At 47.4% G+C, this 21,126-nt stretch overlaps 1 protein-coding gene across 3 annotated transcripts; it reads right to left on the bottom strand.

Moving 5' to 3' along the window:
- Window positions 1-3,764: 3,764 nt before the first annotated feature.
- Window positions 3,765-20,610, bottom strand: LOC104149532 (lipase member M). Of its 3 annotated transcripts, XM_068951126.1 has the most exons (11): window positions 17,191-17,332; window positions 14,813-14,933; window positions 14,023-14,188; window positions 12,373-12,571; window positions 11,748-11,857; window positions 11,116-11,252; window positions 9,938-10,081; window positions 8,731-8,802; window positions 7,728-7,874; window positions 5,410-5,475; window positions 3,765-5,043 (listed from the first exon to the last, which is right to left on the bottom strand). In XM_068951126.1, exons 2-11 carry the CDS (start codon window positions 14,915-14,917, stop codon window positions 4,810-4,812), a joined length of 1,380 nt encoding a protein of 459 aa, XP_068807227.1. In that variant the 5' UTR covers window positions 14,918-14,933; window positions 17,191-17,332; the 3' UTR covers window positions 3,765-4,809. The 3 variants fall into 3 exon arrangements, with proteins under 3 accessions (XP_068807227.1, XP_068807228.1, XP_009681485.1); XM_068951127.1 differs by lacking the exons at window positions 7,728-7,874; window positions 17,191-17,332 and adding an exon at window positions 20,531-20,610; XM_009683190.2 differs by lacking the exon at window positions 7,728-7,874 and having other exon boundaries at window positions 17,191-17,348.
- Window positions 20,611-21,126: the final 516 nt, after the last annotated feature.

The raw sequence follows: 21,126 nt of genomic DNA, 5'->3' as shown, positions 1-21,126 counted from the left end.
AGCTACTTTCCTGCAGGTCAGTCCCCAGCCTGTCCTGGTGCATGGGATTATTCCTGCCTAGGTGCAGGACCTTGCACTTGCCTTTGTTGAACTTCAGGAGGTTCCTCTCCGCCCACCTCTCCAGCCTCTCCAGGTCCCTCTGAATGGCAGCACAGTCTTCTGGTGTGTTAGCCTCTCCCCCCAGTTTAGGATCATCAGCAAACTTGCTGAGGGTGCACTCTGTCCCTTCCTCCAGGTCATTGATGAATATGTTGAACAAGACTGGACCCAGGACTGACCCCTGGGGGACACCACTAGCCACAGGCCTCCAACTTGACTCTGCGCCATTCACCACAACCCTCTGCGCTCGGCCATCCAGCCAGTTCTCAAGCCACCTCACCGTCCACTCATCTAGCCCACACTTCCTGAGCTTACCTAGGAGGATGTGATGGGAGACAGTGTCAAAAGCCTTGCTGAAGTCCAGGGAGACAACATAAGTTGTCTACCTGGACTAAGTTGTGGGCTCGGCATTATGTAACTACACAGCAATCGACAATGATGTGGCTTGAAGTTACATGCAAAGCACCACTGTTGACCATTGAAGGGTAATTTGTATCTAAAAGTTTAGAAGCCTCCTCCCCATGTAACTCAGTCAGTTTACTGATCAAGCCTTTATGAGATGATAGCCAATAAACACCACAATATTTATATTACAAGCACTTTGATTAGTTACCATGCTATTTCCTTTCAAAATGCACCAGTTCAAACATTGTTGATCCTCTAACATGAGATGGAAAACAGGAGTGTCTGAGGAACCTGTTCCATAAAAAATATAGCACTCCCAAAAACTGATCTGGAAAGAACTTCACTAAAACAATCAATCATGGCAGATAGCCAATGAATTAAAATAATGCGATACAAAAACTACACCAAACAAGCACAGAAGTGTCAGAAACATTAAAAACTGAAGAGGAAGAAAAGAATGCAAACACTGTGATTCTTAGAAACTGTCAGAAGTTAAAAATTTAGTACTTTTCACTTAAAAAAAATAAATTATTATAGGCTTTTTAGAAGCCTGTCGGGGAAAAGTCTTGCAAAGCTTCAGATGTTTATTTGCAAGGAAGAGGAGGCAGAGATACTGAATTCCTTCTTTGCTTCAGTCTTCACTGCTAAGGCCAGCCCTCAGGAATCCCTAACCAAGGAGACCAAGGAGAAAGTCTGGAGAAAGGAAGACTGTCCCTTGGTGGAGGAGGATCAGGTTAGAGATCATTTAGACAAACTTGACACCCACAAGTACATGGGATCTGATGGGATGCAGCCACGAGTGCTAAGGGAGCTGGTGGACATCATTGCTAAGCCACTCTCGATCATCTTTGAAAGGTCATGGCAATCAGGAGAGGTGTCTGAGGACTGGAAGAAAGCAAACATCACTCCAATTTTCAAAAAGGGCAAGAAGGAGGACTCAGGGAACCACAGGCCAGTCAGCCTCACCTCCAGCCCTGGAACGTGATGGAACAGCTCATCCTGCAGGTAATCTCTAAGCATGTGGAGGAGTACTCATCATGCTTAACCAATTTGATAGCCTTCTAGGATGGGATGACTGGCTGGGTAGATGAGGGCAGAGCAGTGGATGTTGCCTGCTTGGACTTCAGCAAGGCTTTGGACACTGTCTCCCATCACAATGCAAGTTCAGGAAGTGTGGGCTGGATGAGAGGATGGTGAGGTGGATTGAGAACTGACTGGATGGCAGGGCTCAGAGGGTTGTGATTAGTGGCACAGAATCTAGCTGTGGCACAGAATCTAGCTGGAGGCCTGTAGCTAGTGGTGTCCCCCAGGGGTCAGTCCTGGGTCCAGCCTTGTTCAACTTATTCATCAATGACCTGGAGGAAGGCACAGAGTCCCTCTTCTGCAAGTTTGCTGATGATATAAAACTGAGAGAAGTGGCTGACACACCAGAAGACTATGCTGCCATTCAGAAGGACCTGGACAGGCTGGAGAGGTGGGCAGAGAAGTTCAACAAGGGCAAGTGCAGGGTCCTGCACCTAGGGAGGAATAACCCCATGCACCAGGACAAGCTGGGGGTTGACCTGCTGCAAAGCAGCTCTGCCGAGAAGGACCTGGGAGTCCTGGTAGACAGCAAGTTAAGCACGAGCCAGTAATGTGCCCTTGTGGCCAAGAAGGCCAAGGGGATCCTGGGCTGCATTAGGCAGAGTGTTGCCAGCAGGTGGAGGGAGGTGATCCTGCCCCTCTCCTCAGCCCTGGGGAGGCCTCACCTGGAATACTGTGTCCAGTTCTGGGCATGGAGACATGGAGCTCCCAGAGTGAGTCCAGCGGAGGGCTACAAAGATGACTAAGGGACTGGAGCATCTCTCCTATGAGGAAAGGCCAAGGGAGCTGGGCCTGTTCAGCCTGGAGAAGAGAAGACTCAGAGGAGATCTGATCAATGTGTACAAGTATCTGAAGGGAGGGTGTCAAGAGGATGGGGCCAGTCTCTTCTCCGTGGTGCCCAGCAATAGGACAAGAGGCAACAGGCAGAAACTGAACCACAGGCAGTTCTGTCTGAACATGAGGAAAACCTTCTTGACTGTAAGGGTGACTGAGCGCTGGAACAGGTTGCCCAGAGAGGTTGTGTAGTCTCCTTCCCTGGAGATAGTCAAAACCCGTCTGGACAGGGTCCTGTGCAATGTGCTCTAAGTGGCTGTGCTTGAGCAGGGGGATTGGACTAGATGATTTCCAGAGGTCCCTTCCAACCTCAACCATTCTGTGACATGAGAGTCTTCCTGCATTTGCATTGACATTCATGGCACGAATGCAATACAATGCTGGAGGAAAGCTGCTGTAGTGCAGAGCCCTACAGTAAGTAGTTAATCACATAAAAACATATGTCATTAGAAATATACCAAGTGAGGTGCCTAATCACCACATTTCCAGATAGATCATATCTAACCTATAGCCTAATTTTTATATCCAACAATTACCTAACCTAACACAGGCTAATTTCGTTCTTTGGTCAATTCTTGCTGTAAGGGTGGAAGGAGAGTGCCTTTTACAACCTGTCTCCCTTAACGATTCCCTTCGACTCAAATACTGCCTACTTCTGTCCTCCCACATGGATGTGCACCAAGAGCCCTCTCTCCTGTCTCCAGACACCTGGATGACACAGCCTATTGCTATGACCCTCAGCCTGGCTTTGCAGAGCAGCATGCTAAGCTCAAATCCCCCACCACCCCACCACCTTCCAGCTTGCCTTCCAGAAGCTGATCTCCTTCCCATAGAGCATGGGATGAGCGCTGTTGGTCACATTGAGGGACTGGGGCACAGTGGCTATTACATGGGGGGCTGTGGGAGTCTTGAGATCCCGAACAAAGGGACACTTCTTGGAGACATTATCTTAAATTTCAGCCAGTCTCCACCAACCAAGTGTGAAATTTGGTTTGTTGAGTTTGGCCCAGCCTGGGCTGGGATTGAGAGGATAACAAAATTACCATCTCTGCCACAGAGGTCACTGGGACGAATTTCAAGTCGCAGCTCCAAAGCCCAAAGTTTTCCCAGGCAAGCACCACCAGAGTGTTATTTAATATACTGCAATGCAGTGCATTTCCTTCCAGCCTTGCTCTCAGAAACAGCAGAACCATTTTGGTGGGCATTTGCACCCACTGAAAGCTACCCCTGAACATGGGAAGTGTTGGACAAGCAGCTCACTTTTGCTTGCCCACAGCAAAAGACCTATGCTGAAAATCACCACGTTCCTCAAGAGGTTTAAGGCAATACAGACACACAGAGCTCAGTGGATCTTATTTTACTTCATTATTATTTGTACATCTTTGTGGAAAGAGGGCCTTGTCCTTTGCCCTGCTCTTAGACATATTTTAAAAATAAAGTTGTGCAAACAGCCAAATTCATAATTCCTCCCCTATGAAGCATAATTCAAAAGTTGAAAACAGAGTTAGACTTTTTCCTGGCTTCCACCAGACCCTTCTCTCTCGCAGATTTGGAAAACAAAAGCTTTTCCTGAAAGTCAGCAAAAGGTGACCTTTTCTGCTGGGTTTGTGCCTTGGGAATATTCCTTAAAATGGTGCAAAATGATGTTTCTTAGTAGAACTTCCTGAAAAACCTGTTGTGCATGAGCTGATAGTGTTATGTATTAGGTGAATCAATATGCATTTTAAGAAAGATGTTCTGTACATTAGCAAAATGGACAGTTCTCATTGAAAAACACCTGTTCTTTTCATTTTCACCGGGCGGAACGTTTCTAGCTTCTTCAAACCATAAATTAAAATAATGAACTTCAGATTACTGGGTTTTTTGATGTAGAAGAGTCGCCAGAAAATGGGTAAAGCTGCACTGGTACCCATTACCCATTACACACCCATTTACTGATCCATCGCTCGGCTCACCATGTGGTCTTATCTGAGCATACCTACTCTCATAAAACCACAGCGTCCAGACAGAGTTGAGCTACCACCCTGATGTTGCAGCTGAAAACTAAAGCATAGGGAAGCCAGAGCCCCACAACAGTGGCCAGGTGCCAAACTCCACTGAAATCACGTCTCCCTGGACATCCACATGTGTTAGGTTCCTGGGAAATTCAGGGTCAAAGGGCATGCCAAACTTCCACACAGACCCCAACCTATTTAACCCAAATCCTATATGATTTCCCTACCAGTGGATTGGCCTCTTTACCTCAGTTGCCAGAGTAATATAAATGCATAACAAGTGTAGCAGTTTAATAAACCTTTTTCCGCTCTTTTTTCTTCCTCATTTTTTAAAAAATAAATGAAGCCCCAGAAGATAAATGAGACCGCAACAACTATTGCCACTGTTCCAACTCTAGAGTTTCTGCTCCATCAGTTCAAGAATTTCTCTGTACACTTCTTCATATGCTTTCATACCCCAAAGAAAATCAAGGTGGACAAATTCAGGAATATACTTTTTGTATGCCACATTGGTTATACGAGATAATGTTATATTAACATCTTCAGGGGCTGAAATCCAGTCCTTGCCACCATACCATGCAGCAAGTGGTGCTTTCATATTTTCCAGCTCATAGAAGGGAGGCGTGGTCTGGAAGACAAATAACATAGCTTGAAAAGGGAAAGGCTGGAAAGTCATGCACAAGTCTGAAACATAACGTATTTCTGCATTGCTAGATTACTGCTTGGAATTTCTTGCCTATCCAGAGAGATGACACAGGAAATATCACTGGAGATCCTGACTATGCCTTGCACTCCCACAGTTTTCATCAGAGTGTCAAAAAGTCAGCACTGAAAAACATCACAGAACTCTTCTTCATAATAAAGGTATAAATTTGACTATGCAAGGTAGATTCCATAAATCCCAGCCTAACTCTGTCCAAGTCACAGGAATATTTTCACTGTCATTTTCTTGCTTTTCTTTAAAAATTAACAAATAAGAACAGATTTCTCTTACCTGGTTATAATGCAGCATGTTGTCCTTGCCATAATCATAATATTTAAAATCCCCTGTTAGATAGAGCTGGAAAGGAAAGAGAGATATGTTTACTAACTGTGTATCTGAGGGGAATATAAGAGTGATAAAAGCAGATGAGAAAGAGTGGACAACTGGTTTACCCTTGCATATTTTGAAAGATCACAATGAAAAACAATTTCTGATTGTTCACTCTATTGAGAGCAAAAAAGCTGGACAAATTCAGAGTGCTAACTGATAGCTTAGAAATTATGTATTTCTCTTAAAACTTGTAACGAATTGACAGACTAATTGGACAGAAATGTTTTAGGATTTTTTTTGAAACGTTGAGTGTGCTGTCATTTCAAATCTAGGTAGAGGACCAGGGATTGGTCCAGTTCCTCTGGGATTGAAGAGGGGGAATTTTGTCCATAAAAATGATGTTACTAACAAATAGCGATTTGTTTTCACTTAATTGATCAGAAAAACACTTGTGATGTCTACAGGAATCAAATTTCTATCTTGTGCCAGCAGACTGCGCTACTGCGAGCAGCCGACTTGGCCTTTGTCTATGCGTATGTTGGTCTCTGCACTGTGGTGCAGGAAGAAGAGACCTGGCATCTTCTGTGTAACAAACTCCTTTTCTCCTCATATTCTGCCAGAGGCTGGGCAGCCCTGGGGCCAGCAAGGAGCTTGCTGCTGGTTGTCAGAGGCAGGAGCTGCACAGTTGGAGATGGCCAGGAAACCATGCTGCTCCTGTGGAACAATTCTGCCATGATGCCTTGGTGACACTAATTGTTACACATGCGATACTGCCTCTCAGGAGGAAAGCTCGACCACCAGGAAGAACTCAGCACGGCCTGAAAATTCGTCTGGCATGGGTCACGTCTCTTCTGCGTGCACACAGGCTGCCCAGAGCAACCTGCTGCTCCCAGCCCTCCTACTATCCAGGGTGGCTGGCGAGCCTGAGTGTAAATGTCTGGAGGCTGAGGTCTCCAGCCTCAGCCTTGGCAAGGGATGTCAAGGACAACAAGAAGGCCTTCTTCAAATACATCAATAGCAAAAGGAAGACTAGGGAAAACGTGGGCCCGCTGCTGAAAGGGGCGGGTGCCCTGGTGACAAAGGATACAGAGAAGGCAGAGTTATTGAATGCCTTCTTTGCTTCTGTCTTCACTGCTAAGGCCAGTCCTGAGGAATTCCAGACCTTGGAGACAAGAGAGGAAGGCTGGAGAAAGGAAGACTCTCCCTTGGTTGAGGAGGATCGGGTTAGAGATCTTTTGTCCAAACTTGACATCCACAAATCCATGGGCCCCGATGGGATGCACCCACGAGTGCTGAGGGAGCTGGCGGATGTTATCGCTAGGCCTCTCTCCATCATCTTTGAAAGGTCCTGGAGATCAGGAGAGGTGCCTGAGGACTGGAAGAAAGCCAATGTCACGCCAGTCTTCAAAAAGGGCAAGAAGGAGGAGCCAGGAAACTACAGGCCTGTCAGCCTCACCTCCAGCCCTGGAAAGGTGATGGAACAGCTCATCCTGGAGGTCATCACTAAGCATCTGGAGGACAAGAAGGTGATCAGGAGTAGTCAGCATGGATTCACCAAAGGGAAATCATGCTTGACCAATCTGATAGCCTTCTATGACAGAATGACTGGCTGGGTAGATGAGGGCAGAGCAGTGGATGTTGTCTTTCTGGACTTCAGCAAGGCTTTTGACACTGTCTCCCATCACATCCTCCTAGGTAAGCTCAGGAAGTGTGGGCTAGACGAGTGGACGGTGAGGTGGCTTGAGAACTGGCTGGATGGCCGAGCTCAGAGGGTTGTGGTGAATGGCGCAGAGTCAAGTTGGAGGCCTGTGGCTAGTGGTGTCCCCCAGGGGTCAGTCCTGGGCCCAGTCTTGTTCAATATATTCATCAATGACCTGGAGGAAGGGACAGAGTGCACCCTCAGCAAGTTTGCTGATGATCCTAAACTGGGGGGAGTGGCTGACATACCAGAAGACTGTGCTGCCATTCAGAGGGACCTGGAGAGGCTGGAGAGGTGGGCGGAGAGGAACCTCATGAAGTTCAACACAGGCAAGTGCAAGGTCCTGCACCTAGGCAGGAATAATCCCATGCACCAGTACAGGCTGGGGACTGACCTGTTGGAAAGTAGCTCTGCCGAGAAGGACCTGGGAGTGCTGGTGGACAACAAGTTAAACATGAGCCAGCAGTGTGCCCTTGTGGCCAAGAAGGCCAAGGGGATCCTGGGGTGCATTAGGCAGAGTGTTGCCAGCAGGTCGAGGGAGGTGATCCTGCCCCTCTATTCAGCCCTGGTGAGGCCTCACCTGGAGTCCTGTGTCCAGTTCTGGGCTCCCCAGGACAAGAGAGACATGGCACTCCTGGAGAGAGTCCAGCGGAGGGCTACCAAGATGATTAGAGGGCTGGAGCAGCTCTCCTCTGAAGAAAGGCTGCAAGAGCTGGGCCTGTTCAGCCTGGAGAAGAGAAGACTGAGAGGGGATCTCATCAACGTGTACAAGTATCTGAAGGGGGAGTGTCAAGAGGATGAGGCCAGCCTCTTCTCCGTGGTGCCCAGCAACAGGACAAGAGGCAATGGGCAGAAACTGAACCACAGGAAGTTCCATCTGAACCTGAGAAAAAACTTCTTCACTGTGAGGGTGACAGAGCATTGGAACAGGTTGCCCAGAGGGGTGGTGGAGTCTCCTTCGCTGGAGATATTCAAAACGCGTCTGGATGTGATCCTGGGCAATATGCTCTAGGTGACCCTGCTTGAGCAGGGAGGTTGGACTAGATGATCTCCAGAGGTCCCTTCCAACCTAAACGATTCTGTGATTCTGTGATTCTGTGATTCTGTCTCTCTGCCACCCAAGGTGGTATCCAGACTACAACCAAGAGCTATTTTCAAATAAGGTGTAATTCAGGCCTTTGGGCAAATTTCCCTTGACTGTCATGGTGAATGTCTACAACAGAAGAATATGCATCAATGTATGTTTTCAATGGTTAGTAGCTATTAATAATGACTCTATTGACCCTCAGCTCCTAGCCTTTACTCTAACATCTTGTGTTGGTTTATTTGCAGTCTTTTGCTTCCAGCTCCAGCTCCAGCCAGCTCCAAATACTCTGGGTCATCTTTTGCTGAACGTCATGGTCAAAAGAGCTGCATCTGCACCACCATTTCATGTCAGATTTCCCTTTTCTCTCTAACGGTAATATGCAGAGAGAGCAGTGCAGGAATTATACCTAAGTGTTGAGAAGACATTGTTGGTAGCACGGAGAAGAAAACCTGGGCCCTAGTTGCACTTTATCTTATTCTGCAGCAGGAAATATTACCTGGCGCCAATGTAGCATGGTTTTTAGGGATGTTGAATCTGGGTAGTGGGACAGATAGACATCTATGCGGCTCTGCAAGAACACATTGGAGAGAATTATTCTCTGCATGGAGAAGAATCCCATTTGAACTAAATTTGACCCAATTCAGTAGCCACAAAATGGATCTTTCACTCACATAGGCTAGCTGGATCTTTTATTCACACAAATCACTTCATCTTAGCTCTGTGAAGGCACCACTCAGCCACACTCCATATGAACACAAACTGCAGACAGCCCTTGATATTCCAGTGGGACCGAAAGAAACAGTCTTTCCCCATGTGCATGGTGCCATCCAGGACAGATCCTGAATGATGGAGGATCTCTGTCCTTGGGCCTAGACTCTCCTGGACACAGCCCTGAGCAACCTGCTCTAGCTGCGATGTTGGCCCTACTAGAACTGGGGTCAGATCACAGACTCCCACCAAGGGGTGCCTCCAGCCTGAATTATTCTATGACTCTGTATTCAGTGCAGTGGAGCACAGGAAAAGGCTTATATTTGGGGTTAAATATGTTTTAAGGGATCATAGTCTGAAGAATCTGAGGGCCTACCTCTCTTACCAGTCAACTGAAGGGGGAAATTAATTTCATAATAACTCATTTTGTTATTAAAACATCTCTGAGCTAACAAACTGCTCAGTGAAAAAAAACAAAACCCCACAGAAGTCCCGGGAATACTGAATTAATTCCTGCTCTCTCCCCTTCTGCATCATCCGCTTCAGCAACACAACAAGCTCAGTGAACCCATGACTTTATGTGCGCTTTGGGCTTCCCTCTTCATGTCACTGTGGTGTCAGTGCAAAAGCATTCCAGCCTTTCAGAGCAGGTGTAAAAGGCCAGATTTTTTGCCAGAATGAAAGATGTAAAAGGTCAGGAGAATGCAGCTAATTTACAGCATTGTTTAGCTGCATTTGATGCATTACGTGGTTCAAGTCTTTGAGTCTTTCGCATGACTTACAAACCAATAGGTCCTGGAGCATCCCATCCCATCTCTATTCTGGGATGCCTGCAGTACAAAGTTAGCAACATTGCCAACCCAGAAGTCTGTCCCATTTTTGAAAGTGAATGAGAACAGAATACTTATTCCTTTCCTGAAGTTAATTGCACATCCACATTAGGCTCAAACAATGAGAAACTAGGTCACTTAAGAAGGAATCTAGAGTATACATACCACATTTAAGTTGTTGGTAAACCCACCAGACAAGTAAAGGACCAAGGAGCAAAAGCTTTTAAAGATCGAATAGCTGCACAGATGCGAAGTCACCTGCTGCAAGATCTTCCCCCTTCCGAAGATTACGGTGCGTCCTAAAATGAGCTGTGCAATCCAAAGGCATTATCAGTTTGGTTCATGTAAATCCTTCACGGCACTCAGAGGAGGGCCCACAAAGAGAGGACAAACCTCTGGAGATGGTTTCCCAAGATAGGAACCTAGGCCCTGATGCCATGTGGCTGACCCCGACACAGGCTGTTCTGGGACATGCTGTGAGCCTTGTGGATCAGGAAAGCTGTGGCTGCAGCTCTGTCTACTGGGACATCTCAAACCACCCGAACTCGCCCTGCATCTGCCTTTGATTGGTGTCTGCATGATACGCTGTGCCATTAATGTGTAACACAGAGACAGCTTTGAGCACTGAGTATATATGCTCCCACGCCTGCTGTGTGAGCATGACAGTTGGCCTGGAGGCAAGACTGGCGGCTCCCTCTCCACCCTTTGAATAGACCCGTGCTCTTAGCTTCCAGATGTTTCCCAGTTCTCTGCTCATTCCTGAAAATTTCTGTCTGCCTTCCCATAGCTTTGCCACGCTTCATAATTCTGTCTTTTCTGACTTTTCGAAAATGATCAGGGCCCTGAAAGAGGGTGGTTTATCCTAGCAAGAAGGATCCAGAATTCATATCTAGAAATAGCTCTTTGACCAGGGCTGGACAGCAAGAGGTTTCATATGGTTTAATGCATCATAGTCTCAAGAGTATAGGTACAAATTTAGCCTTTTCAGAACAAATGAACTCAAGCAAAGGGAATACAGAGGGCAAAGAAATGGAAGTGACATATAAATACTGTGCATCTTGGGTGCTGAGACCTTCACGTTCCCACCTTCATCCACTTATTTCATATGCTTCTGCAAACCTTTACTTCTGCTGAGACCTTTCTGGACTGCTAACTCTAGAACTGACCACCAGTCCAAACTTTTAGACCCTTCTGCTTTCTTCTGCCCAAAAGATTCCTGGCAATAAAGGGTAATGCTGTTCTTCATTCTCCTTCACTAATGATCTCCAAGTCATTTCCTGCCTGGCCTTGTACTATAGGCCCAAAGAAGCAGCAGAGTCAGTGAGTGTATGAGGAGGACATACCTTAATCAGTGCCTCAGGAAGGTCAAACACCTTCACCAAGGGTGACTTCACATTTGAATTTGTGGTAATAGGAGCCAGCGCAAAGAACATCTTGATTTTGCGATCCAGCTCAGGAATGGAAGAAAATGCAATGAAACCTACAAGAGTGAGAAGGAGTCAAACCTTGCCCTGTTATTTCTGAGTGGGTTATTGACTCCTAGATGTATGTGCTGATTGGAAGTACCACTGCAGGCTGCCATACTTTGTCAGCGCTACAGCAGATTGGTGATGTGACCTGAAACCTGTGTTGCCAACTCACTTCAGCTCCCAGCTTGATAGTTCACTCCAGCTGCAGCTCCCACAGGCCCTCTTAAACATACCTGATACCAGATATCTGTCAGATACCTGTCAGAAAACAGGTATCTGACAGCAGTGGGTTACGTCAGAAACCTTTGCTGCAATTCCTTTTAAATTGCCTCCATCAAAACTGCTCTGTTAAAGCAAACCAGGATTTTTATCTGCTCTTCTCCCCTCATTGTTATGATGTATTATGATGTTTATCTTCCCCCACTATGTTCTCAGGGAAAATACTCCCATTCATGAGGTGCACGGCTTACACAATTCTGACAGTGCCCTGATTTCCTTATAAATACCTGTGGTGGTGCCTTGAGAGAAAGCCACATAGTATAATTGCTCCTGTCCAGTTTTCTGTAGAATGTAGTTGATTGTTGCTGGAAGGTCGTACATGGCCATTTCATGAAAACTGCAAAGAAGATGGGCACATAAAAAAATCACTCTTGCTGGCCTTGGGTGTTGAGAGCACCACGCACTACATGATAAATAGTGTTGTTGAGCATTCCCACTGGCATGAATATTGGATTTGTGCTTCATCCTCTGGATTGCAAAATCAATCTGCTATTGTCTTAGAAGATTTTCACTGGAAAATTACCATTTACGGTGGAAATTACCATTTGCTTCTGTCATGTGGAGGAACCCTAGAGGCTGGATGAACACCATTTGAACATGAATCTGTATTCTGTTTGCAGGAAAGAGCAAAAATGCTTGTCTATGCACTTCACAGCCTCACTAGGAAGGAATATTTGGGGATTTGTCTAGGGCTCTAGCACATATGGGCGCATATCTTGTCATGGTGATGTAAGTGTATGCCCACCAGTAGATCATATAGCTCCGTCAGTGGTGCTCCAGTCTATGAATGTACTACCTTGTGAAACAAAACAGGCAAATCTACTGGCATTTTTGCAGCTTCCTTGAAAATACCTGTAAGCTGAATATTCCTCCTGGTGAAATGCAAACTCTTTGTGTTTTCTTGACCAGCTGTTCCCTCTGCTGTTTCCTATCCAGACATCATAGCCAGCATCTGCGAGGATGAAGCCGAGGCTGCTATTGGGCAAGTTAATAACCCAGTTGCTTCCCTCCAACATTAGGCCATGCTGCAAGAGCACCACAGTCTTTGGAGCTGAAGAAAGAAGAAATGGATCATTTTCTCTCCTAGGTAACGTAATAGACCATTCACACTCCACATATCACTTTGGCAGCACCCAACTTGGGTTCAACTGCACTGTGCACTCAGCTTCTTCAAAAAGGTATTTTCTTTCTGGTGAATGAGTAGGCTGTTTGGTAATCCCAGGGCAGAAAAAAATGATATGCTGGAGTTGAAAAATAAGGTGGGACTCCACACTGAATGGAGCATGGTGAATCGTGCTCCCAGGAACATAACTGGACATTGAGTGTGCCCCTTCCATGGAAACCTCCTTCCTCATGATGCCTTTTCTCTGACCCAGGTACTCTTGGGTCTGACCAAGAGATATTGAAAAGCCAGCACAATCTAGGCTTGCCTCCCTCATGCATGTTTCTCTCATGACACAACAAACACCCATCCTGCTCCACTGAAAGAGATACAGATCCTGGAGGCATCAAGAACACCTTCTCGAGCCACTTCTGCCCACTTCAAGATTGCAGCACCTCAGGACGAAATTAAGACCTCTTTTTTCACAAAAGACCAAAAAGCCTGATGTGCCATAGGAAGAGAGTGGAAGAGATTTAGTGGTTAGTGGACTGAAGGAGAGAGTGGAGAAAGATTTAGGTTGGAAAGGACCCCTGGAGGTCTGTACTCCAACCCCATACTCAAAGTGTGTCCAAATTCCTAGTTACAGTAGGGTCATCCTAGGGATATCCAAACTCATATGGTAGAGCTACAACCAGGTTGCAGCATGAAAAGATTGGATTAAAAGACCCTTTTTTCTGCTTTTCCTTTGTTCTCTCTGTTTTGTTATTTCTTAGACCCTCAGCTTAAGACTTGCATTTCCACCATGGACAGCTGAAGACAAAAAAGTAACCTGAACAGAAATCTGGATTATTGCACTTACTTATCATGTTCATATGCCAGCCCTCATATTTCACAGGAGAGGGAGGTCCTGCCAGGTATGCATCACTTTCTCCACTCTGAAATAGTGGTTCAATTCAAGAGCCAGAAGCAGTAGAAAGGGCAAGATGGCATTAGATTTGACAGATGATTTATTTTTACTGACAAATGGCTCTTAGCTATTCCACAAGGAATTCCTTACAGATGCATGGGCCCATATTCTAGCTTCCCTTGTACCTTAGGTCATGGATTGGGCTGACTTTGAACAGGTGTAAAATCTGGGGCCAGATTTCTCTGTTAGGTTCACTCTCCTTATCTTCTTCCTCTTGTAAAGAGTATCCTCTTAGAACAACAAAGCTGGTATGATGGGCACATACATTTCTTCTGCTCCTGAGGCTAATCCAACAGGGAAGGATGTCTCCTTGAGTACCCAGTCTCCCCTGGCTCTCTGAATCCCATGATGAAGCAGCCCTGCCAATGGCCTACTCTACCCAAGCAAAGCTTTCAGGGCCCTGGGACCAAGCAGACTTTCTTCTGGCACTTACTGGGGCAGAACATGCTGGAGCCTTGCGACTCTGCTTCATGGGAGGTAGTTGTACTTCCCAGGTTGTCTCTGCCATGAGGAATTCTCTGCACGATGAGGTAATAGCCATCATCTGTCACGACTTCATGTTCCTCGTAGGGGTATCCATGGTAGCGAACAATTTCACCCTGAAGGAAGGAAAGATGAGTAAGACAACCACCAGGCAGGCGGGGGATCTCTATCCTGGGGGCTTTCAGTGCTTGGCTGGGCCAAGCCACAGCCATTCTGCCCCAGTTCTAGTGACTCCTGCTGTGGGCAGGTGGAGTAGGGACCTCCCAAGGTCCCTTTCACCAATGCTTGCTGTGATGTCGTGATTCCAGCTAAAATGATTGGCAGGTGTGAGTTTCCTTCACTCCCTGAGCATAATTCATAAAGAAAAGCACACAGTAGATTTGTATTCTGTGACCAACATTTCTGAAGAGCTGAGCAGCAATGAGAGGCAACCTCCAAGCCTGAGAAGGCTGTTTTGGCCTAACTCTCCCTGGACTCAACTATCCCATAAGCCTCTGCTCCATACATAAGCTCAGGGAGAAAAAAGTTCTAATAAAACCTAAACCAAACCCTGGTAAAGATATGTATGTGGAGACTGTGGGTTTTGGAGACCGTGGGTTTTGCCCAGTGTAGAAAGCTGGTGCTTATATGCTGATACATATTACGGCACCATAAAGAACTTGCATGCCTAGCTTTGAGCTTTTGGGGGAGGATGAGAGGATCACATAACATGAAAAGAATGGGCAGAAAACACGACTTACAACATCCATGAACGCCTCGGGGCTCGCATCTGTCATTCCAATCAGTCCTTCTGACTTTTCAGTACTGCACATTAAACAAGCAATGGTAACAAACAGCCACATCATGGTTCTCTGCAAAACACTGTTAACAGGGTGAGCATTACAGACATTGACTTTACTGACACAGAAGCCAGGAGCTATGTGTATTTCATTTGATATGCATCATGCTTTTATTAATATGTTAGCTGACCATATGACCAGTGGAACAATTTTACATTTGAAATCCTGCAGTTTTTTAAAAATGTGCTCATATTGCTTATTTTGTAAAATGCCAGACTCCGTTACAGTTTAACAACACATTCTCCATCAGATCCTCATATTCAGAAAAAGAATTTATGTGCATATATACATATACGCCCATACCAATACATACACCAATACATCTTCACCGCACCAGCCTGTGCATATTTGTTCTCCAAGGAGGTAATTGCAGAGTATTCATTTAAAGCAATAGCTAGGATAGTCAGAAGAACAGATTATTTGGTTAAACTGTTAGCTGGATGAATCAGAAGTAAATAATCTCAGTTTCATCATCTGGATGTTTGGGGTTTTTTATTCTTAGTATTAAATCAAATAATGCATTTCATTTGGGCTGTCATTATGGTTGAAAGTAAGATTGTAGGGACTCCAGAATGCATCTGAGCTAATTTTGTAAACCAAAGAAAACTTCTGTCCCAGAAGACCTGCTGTTCTTCCTGAGAAGGATTTGTTCTGGCATGTTCCTACCACACCCCCATTATTATCATTATAGGGGTTGGAGATAATCCTGGAAATAAAAATTTGTAGCAGAAATATAGTCAGAGTCTTAATGTGACATGCTTAACTACAACCTTTCTCCACAAATACAGTCCACTTCTTGTTATCCAACTTATCATGTGAGTGGAATAAAGAAGACAAAGAGGGTGGGTTGAACCGCGCCCTTCAGGCGAGACTGCATGGGGGTCCCAGTGCTCCTGGGTTTGGGTGGCTTTTATAGCACAGGCATGATTTCTTTGTATTCAGAGCTGGAAAGGAACTGAGACTATGCCACGGTCAAACTGGGAAGGCACAGAGCCCACAGCCATGAGTCAAATTCCAGCTGCATCCATGTGTCTGTGCTGGTTTGCATGTGAAGCAGTGACCACAGTCAGGTGCCAGTGGCCTGTACTGAAGCCCATGTAGGTAACTTACAACCATCTCTTTGCAACATATCCTCCTGGTGAATGGAAGGAAGACTATAAGTGTATTTCTGTGGTTTCCTAGCTAACCCTAGTTTTCCGCTCTCTCTTCTGTTTGAAGAACCAGCTTTCCTTGCTGTAGGAGGTTGTTTTGAAGCAAGGGAGCAGCAGCAGCTCTGCTGCTCCTGGAGCACACGCATAGAGGATCATACAGTCACTGCAGTGTCGGTGGAAGGGACCTCAGGGAGTCCCTACTCCACCACCCACTTACAGCAGGAATCACTAGCGCTGGGTAAGGGTGACCGTGGCTTGGCCCAGCTAAGCCCTCAAACCCCTCAGGATGGAGATCCTCCACCTCCCTGGAGACTTGTCCAAGGGCTGCTCCACCTCAGGAGGGAAAAGTGTTTTCTCACTTCCAACCTGAACTCCTGAGGCTGCGATCTGTGGCCTTTGCCCCTTGTTATATAGCCTGTCACTGCTGAGAAGGGTTTGGACGCCTGCAGTGCAGGGCGACTCTCCTTTCCCACAGAAAGGATAAGGGGTCATTTTTGTGATACTCCTAAGGAGCACATGAGTCACTGAGACACTCTGGAAGAGAGGGGAGATACAGTGGGGCAGCAGCTCTGTGTGGTGCAGTCAACTCTCAGTGCAGCTTTCCTGCAGCTGCCAGGCCCCAGAAGACTCTAGCCTCTAAGTTTATTCTAAGTCTTTGACTCTTAGCAGAGCAGGACAAGATAGAAAGAGATAAAAAGCATTTTTGTGGTGGAATGTCATGAGAACAGCATGCAAAATCAAGGGACAATTCTTACTTGGGATGACCCTTTCCTCACAACAGCCAACCTGGAAAAATAATCCCTTTGTGAGGTCCCAGGCAATGGATACTCAGCTCAGCAAATTGGCTCATTTAAAGCTCCTGGTGATCTTTTGAGAGTTGCAACAGGTCAAAATCTCTTGCAATAACAGACCATTTCCTGATTCCTGAGCGTTCTCACCCCTCCTGAGAGCAGTAACAAGTTTCCTTCAGACAGTAGGTTCCCCAAAGAAGTCTCACCATCTCATCTGTGGGACTCTTCGACCCATCTACAGCTCTCTCCTAGTATCCCTGGGGACGGCCTGTCTCCAGGCAGCCCATGGAAAGGCAACTCAGATGCTGTGTTGTCACAAAAAAGAGGAAGAGATTACCAGTGGCAGTCCGGCTGCAGCAGCAGAAGGGGTGCAGATGCCTTCCTTCCTAAGGTCCGTGAAGCAGGAAGGAGCCGCGAGAGCACACCACTCGCTCCCACCACGCATCGGGCTGCTATTCCTTATGCTCCACTCATTCCAGAGCGTCACAGATTGCCACTCCCTCTAATCCATTCTCCTGCTAACACGTAATTTACCTGAGGGCTGGCAGAAAGGAGACACCCTTCCTGCCTAGGCTTGCTTGTGAATATTTTTGTGGTGCTACAGAACAGCTGAGAGTCATACAAAATTGGTTATTTCTATCATCTGACGCAGCAGAGAGCGATCTGACATTGCCAGTGACTTCTGTAGGCTGAAGAACGTACTGCATACGGACTGCTCTGCACCTGCCTTGGGGCTGGTGTTGGCACACTGGGGCACCGTGTGGAGCAGGGCTTGTAGTCAGACAGCCTACGTGAGTCACTCCAATGGGCTCATGCCGGAAATCTACCTGTCTCTCTCCTGCTCGTCTCATAGCTTCCCAGTGTGCAACCAACAGCGGCCTGGAAAAGGAAAATGTCTCCTCTAGCAGTGTCCGAAATGACTGTTTGAGTGTATTGCTAGACCTTGTACTAACAAAGAAGGTCTAGTTGGAGAGGTGAAGGTTGGGGGCAGCCTTGGCTGCAGTGACCAGGAGATGGTGGAGTTCAGGATCCTGCAAGGAAGATGCAGGGCAATAAGTAGGATCGTAACCCTGGACTTGAGGAGAGCTGACTTTGGCCTCTTCGGGGACCTACTTAGGGAAATCTCATTGGGTAGGGCCCTAGAAGGAAGAGGGGTCCAAGGAAGCTGGTTAATATTCAAGCATCACCTCCTCCAGGCTCAAAATCGGTGCATCCCTCTGAGTGGGAAGTCCAGCAAAGCGGGCAGGAGACCTGCATGGATGAGCAAGGAACTCCTGGCCAAACTCCAGCAGAAGAAGGAAGTACACAGAATGTGGCAAAGGGCACAGGCCACTTGGGAGGAATACAGGGACGTTGTCAGAGTGTGCAGGGATGCGACAAGGAAGGCTCAGGCCCAGTTGGAATGAAATCTGGCAAGGGATGTCCAGGACAACAAGAAGGCCTTCTTCAAATACATCACTAGCAAAAGGAAGACGAGGGAAAATGTTGGCTTGCTGCTGAATGGGGCGGGTGCCCTGGTGACGAAGGATACAGAGAAGGCAGAGTTATTGAATGCTGCCTTTGCTTCCGTCTTCACTGCTAAGGCCAGTCCTCAGGAATTGCAGACCTTGGAGACAAGAGAGGAAGGCTGGAGAAAGGAAGACTCTCCCTTGGTGGAGGAGGATCAGGTTAGAGATCTTTTGTCCAAACTTGACATCCATAAATCCACGGGCCCCGATGGGATGCACCCACGAGTGCTGAGGGAGCTGGCGGATGTTATCGCTAGGCCACTCTCCATCCTCTTGGCAAGGTCCTGGAGATCAGGAGAGGTGCCTGAGGCCTGGAAGAAAGCCAGTGTCACGCCAGTCTTCCAAAAGGGCAAGAAGGAGGAGCCAGGAAACTCCAGGCCTCTCAGCCTCCCCTCCAGCCCTGGAAAGGTGATGGAACAGCTCCTCCTGGAGGTCCTCACTAAGCATCTGGAGGACAAGAAGGTGATCAGGAGTAGTCAGCATGGATTCACCAAAGGGAAATCATGCTTGACCAAGCTGATAGCCTCCTAGGATGGGATGACTGGCTGGGTAGATGAGGGCAGAGCAGTGCATGTTGTCTCCCTGGACTTGAGCAAGGCTTTGGACACTGTCTCCCATCACATCCTCCTAGGTAAGCTCAGGAAGTGTGGGCTAGATGAGTGGACGGTGAGGTGGCTTGAGAACTGGCTGGATGGCCGAGCGCAGAGGGTTGTGGTGAATGGCGCAGAGTCAAGTTGGAGGCCTGTGGCTAGTGGTGTCCCCCAGGGGTCAGTCCTGGGTCCAGTCTTGTTCAACGTATTCATCAATGACCTGGAGGAAGGGACAGAGTGCACCCTCAGCAAGTTTGCTGATGATCCTAAACTGGGGGGAGAGGCTAACACAGCAGAAGTCTGTGCTGCCATTCAGAGGGACCTGGAGAGGCTGGAGAGGTGGGCCGAGAGGAACCTCCTGGAGTTCAACAAAGGCAAGTGCAAGGTCCTGCACCTAGGCAGGAATAATCCCATGCACCAGGACAGGCTGGGGGTTGACCTGCAGGAAAGTAGCTCTGCAGAGAAGGACCTGGGAGTGCTGGTGGACAACAAGTAAAACACGAGGCAGCAGTGTGCCCTTGTGGCCAAGAAGGCCAATGGTCTCCTGGGGGTGCATTAGGCAGAGTGTTGCCAGCAGGTGGAGGGAGGTGATCCTGCCCCTCTCCTCAGCCCTGGGGAGGCCTCACCTGGAGTCCTGTGTCCAGTTCTGGGCTCCCCAGGACAAGAGAGACATGGCACTCCTGGAGAGAGTCCAGCGGAGGGCTACCAAGATGATTAGAGGGCTGGAGCAGCTCTCCTCTGAAGAAAGGCTGCAAGAGCTGGGCCTGTTCAGCCTGGAGAAGAGAAGACTGAGAGGCGATCTCATCAACGTGTACAAGTATCTGAAGGGAGAGTGTCAAGAGGATGAGGCCAGCCTCTTCTCCGTGGTGCCCAGCAACAGAGAAGAAAGAGGCAACAGGCAGAAACTGAACCACAGGAAGTTCCGCCTAAACCTGAGAAAGAACTTCTTCCCTGTGAGGGTGACAGAGCATTGGACCAGGTTGCCCAGAGAGGTAGTGGAGTCTCCTTCGCTGGAGATATTCAAAAGCCGTCTGGATGTGATCCTGGGCAATATGCTCTAGGTGACCCTGCTTGAGCAGGGAGGTTGGACTAGATGATCTCCAGAGGTCCCTTCCAACCTAAACGATTCTGTGATTCTGTGATTCTTTAAATAGTAAAAAAAAAAAAAAAAAAAAAGCCATCCCCAGGGGATGGAAGAAACTAGGCACAAAACTGTGTTTCACTCTCACCAGTCATGGGGAGCAGTTTCAGTGGAAAGTGGTGTCTTTTCTTACTGCTCATTAAAGATGCCTGTATGGACCACAGCAAGAGGTTACTTTTTCTGCTAGGTGGCTGTACTCAATCAACTTTCAATTACCTCCATCTAGCCAGTTATCTCCAGGTACCTGTATGCAGTTACCACAGCCCCCATTAGTTAATTTTGGCATGCCCCATAGCTCTCTCTTGGACTTCATCATTTTCCCGGTTGGCAATGCTTCTGGCCAAGCACTTGCCACCTGCTCCCCAGTGGCTATGGAGCTCTCTGCTGAGAGGTAGGCAAGTAACGAGCACAGACTGGGTGTATTTTCTGCAGGGTTACCTTTCAAGCCTCCTCTCAGCGCTTTGCAACATGCCCACACACTTGCGAGTTCCTGCAACACAGAGCTTCCTTTGCTGATGCAGCACAATTTGTGCCTTGGTCTGATTCCTGTCTTCTTTCCTGATGTTGATACCTGCCAGGTCTGGCCAAAGCAATGATAGCTAAAAAGCAAATATGGGTTCGAAGTGAGTTGAAGTGAGACCACCTTGATTCAAAGCCATAAATTCTGGCCTTCACCAAAGACTAGCCTGAGGCAGTTAAAGTCCTGGCTCAGGCCTGGCTCACCCTCTCCACATGAGTCCCTCCACATGAGGAGTGACTCAAACCTGAGTCTGACTCTTTCCCTGGTGGGAGAGGAGGAAAGGCAGAAAAAGAGGATTAAATATGGTGAGACAAGAAACCACCCCCCGGTTTTCCCAGCATACACAGACACCAATGTAACTTGCCTTCTATCCAGCTATGGCCACTCCTGGCCTCTTTACATCATGTCTGGGGACATAGTACTTCCCCTCAGCTGCGCTTGATAGAGAGAGGTGCAGAGTAGGAGCTGAGTGTTAGGCGCGCTCTTCTCCAGTGACTTTCAGGCCTCCATGTGC

Source organism: Struthio camelus, chromosome 7 (assembly GCF_040807025.1).
Source record: "Struthio camelus isolate bStrCam1 chromosome 7, bStrCam1.hap1, whole genome shotgun sequence".
Classification (NCBI taxonomy): Eukaryota; Metazoa; Chordata; class Aves; order Struthioniformes; family Struthionidae; genus Struthio; species Struthio camelus.
This window is presented reverse-complemented; position numbering and strand designations above follow the sequence as displayed.

Excerpts from the sequence above, each read along its gene's own strand:
- LOC104149532 (XM_068951126.1), bottom strand. The coding sequence starts at position 14,917 with ATGATGTGGCTGTTTGTTACCATTGCTTGTTTAATGTGCAGTACTGAA. Across the intron at positions 14,189-14,812 it reads CCGAGGCGTTCATGGATGTT|GGTGAAATTGTTCGCTACCA; the intron begins GTAAGTCGTGTT and ends TCCTTCCTTCAG. Across the intron at positions 5,476-7,727 it reads AACTGGACACAGGACTCCAG|CTCTATCTAACAGGGGATTT; the intron begins GTGAGGCCTCAC and ends TTTCCTTTCCAG.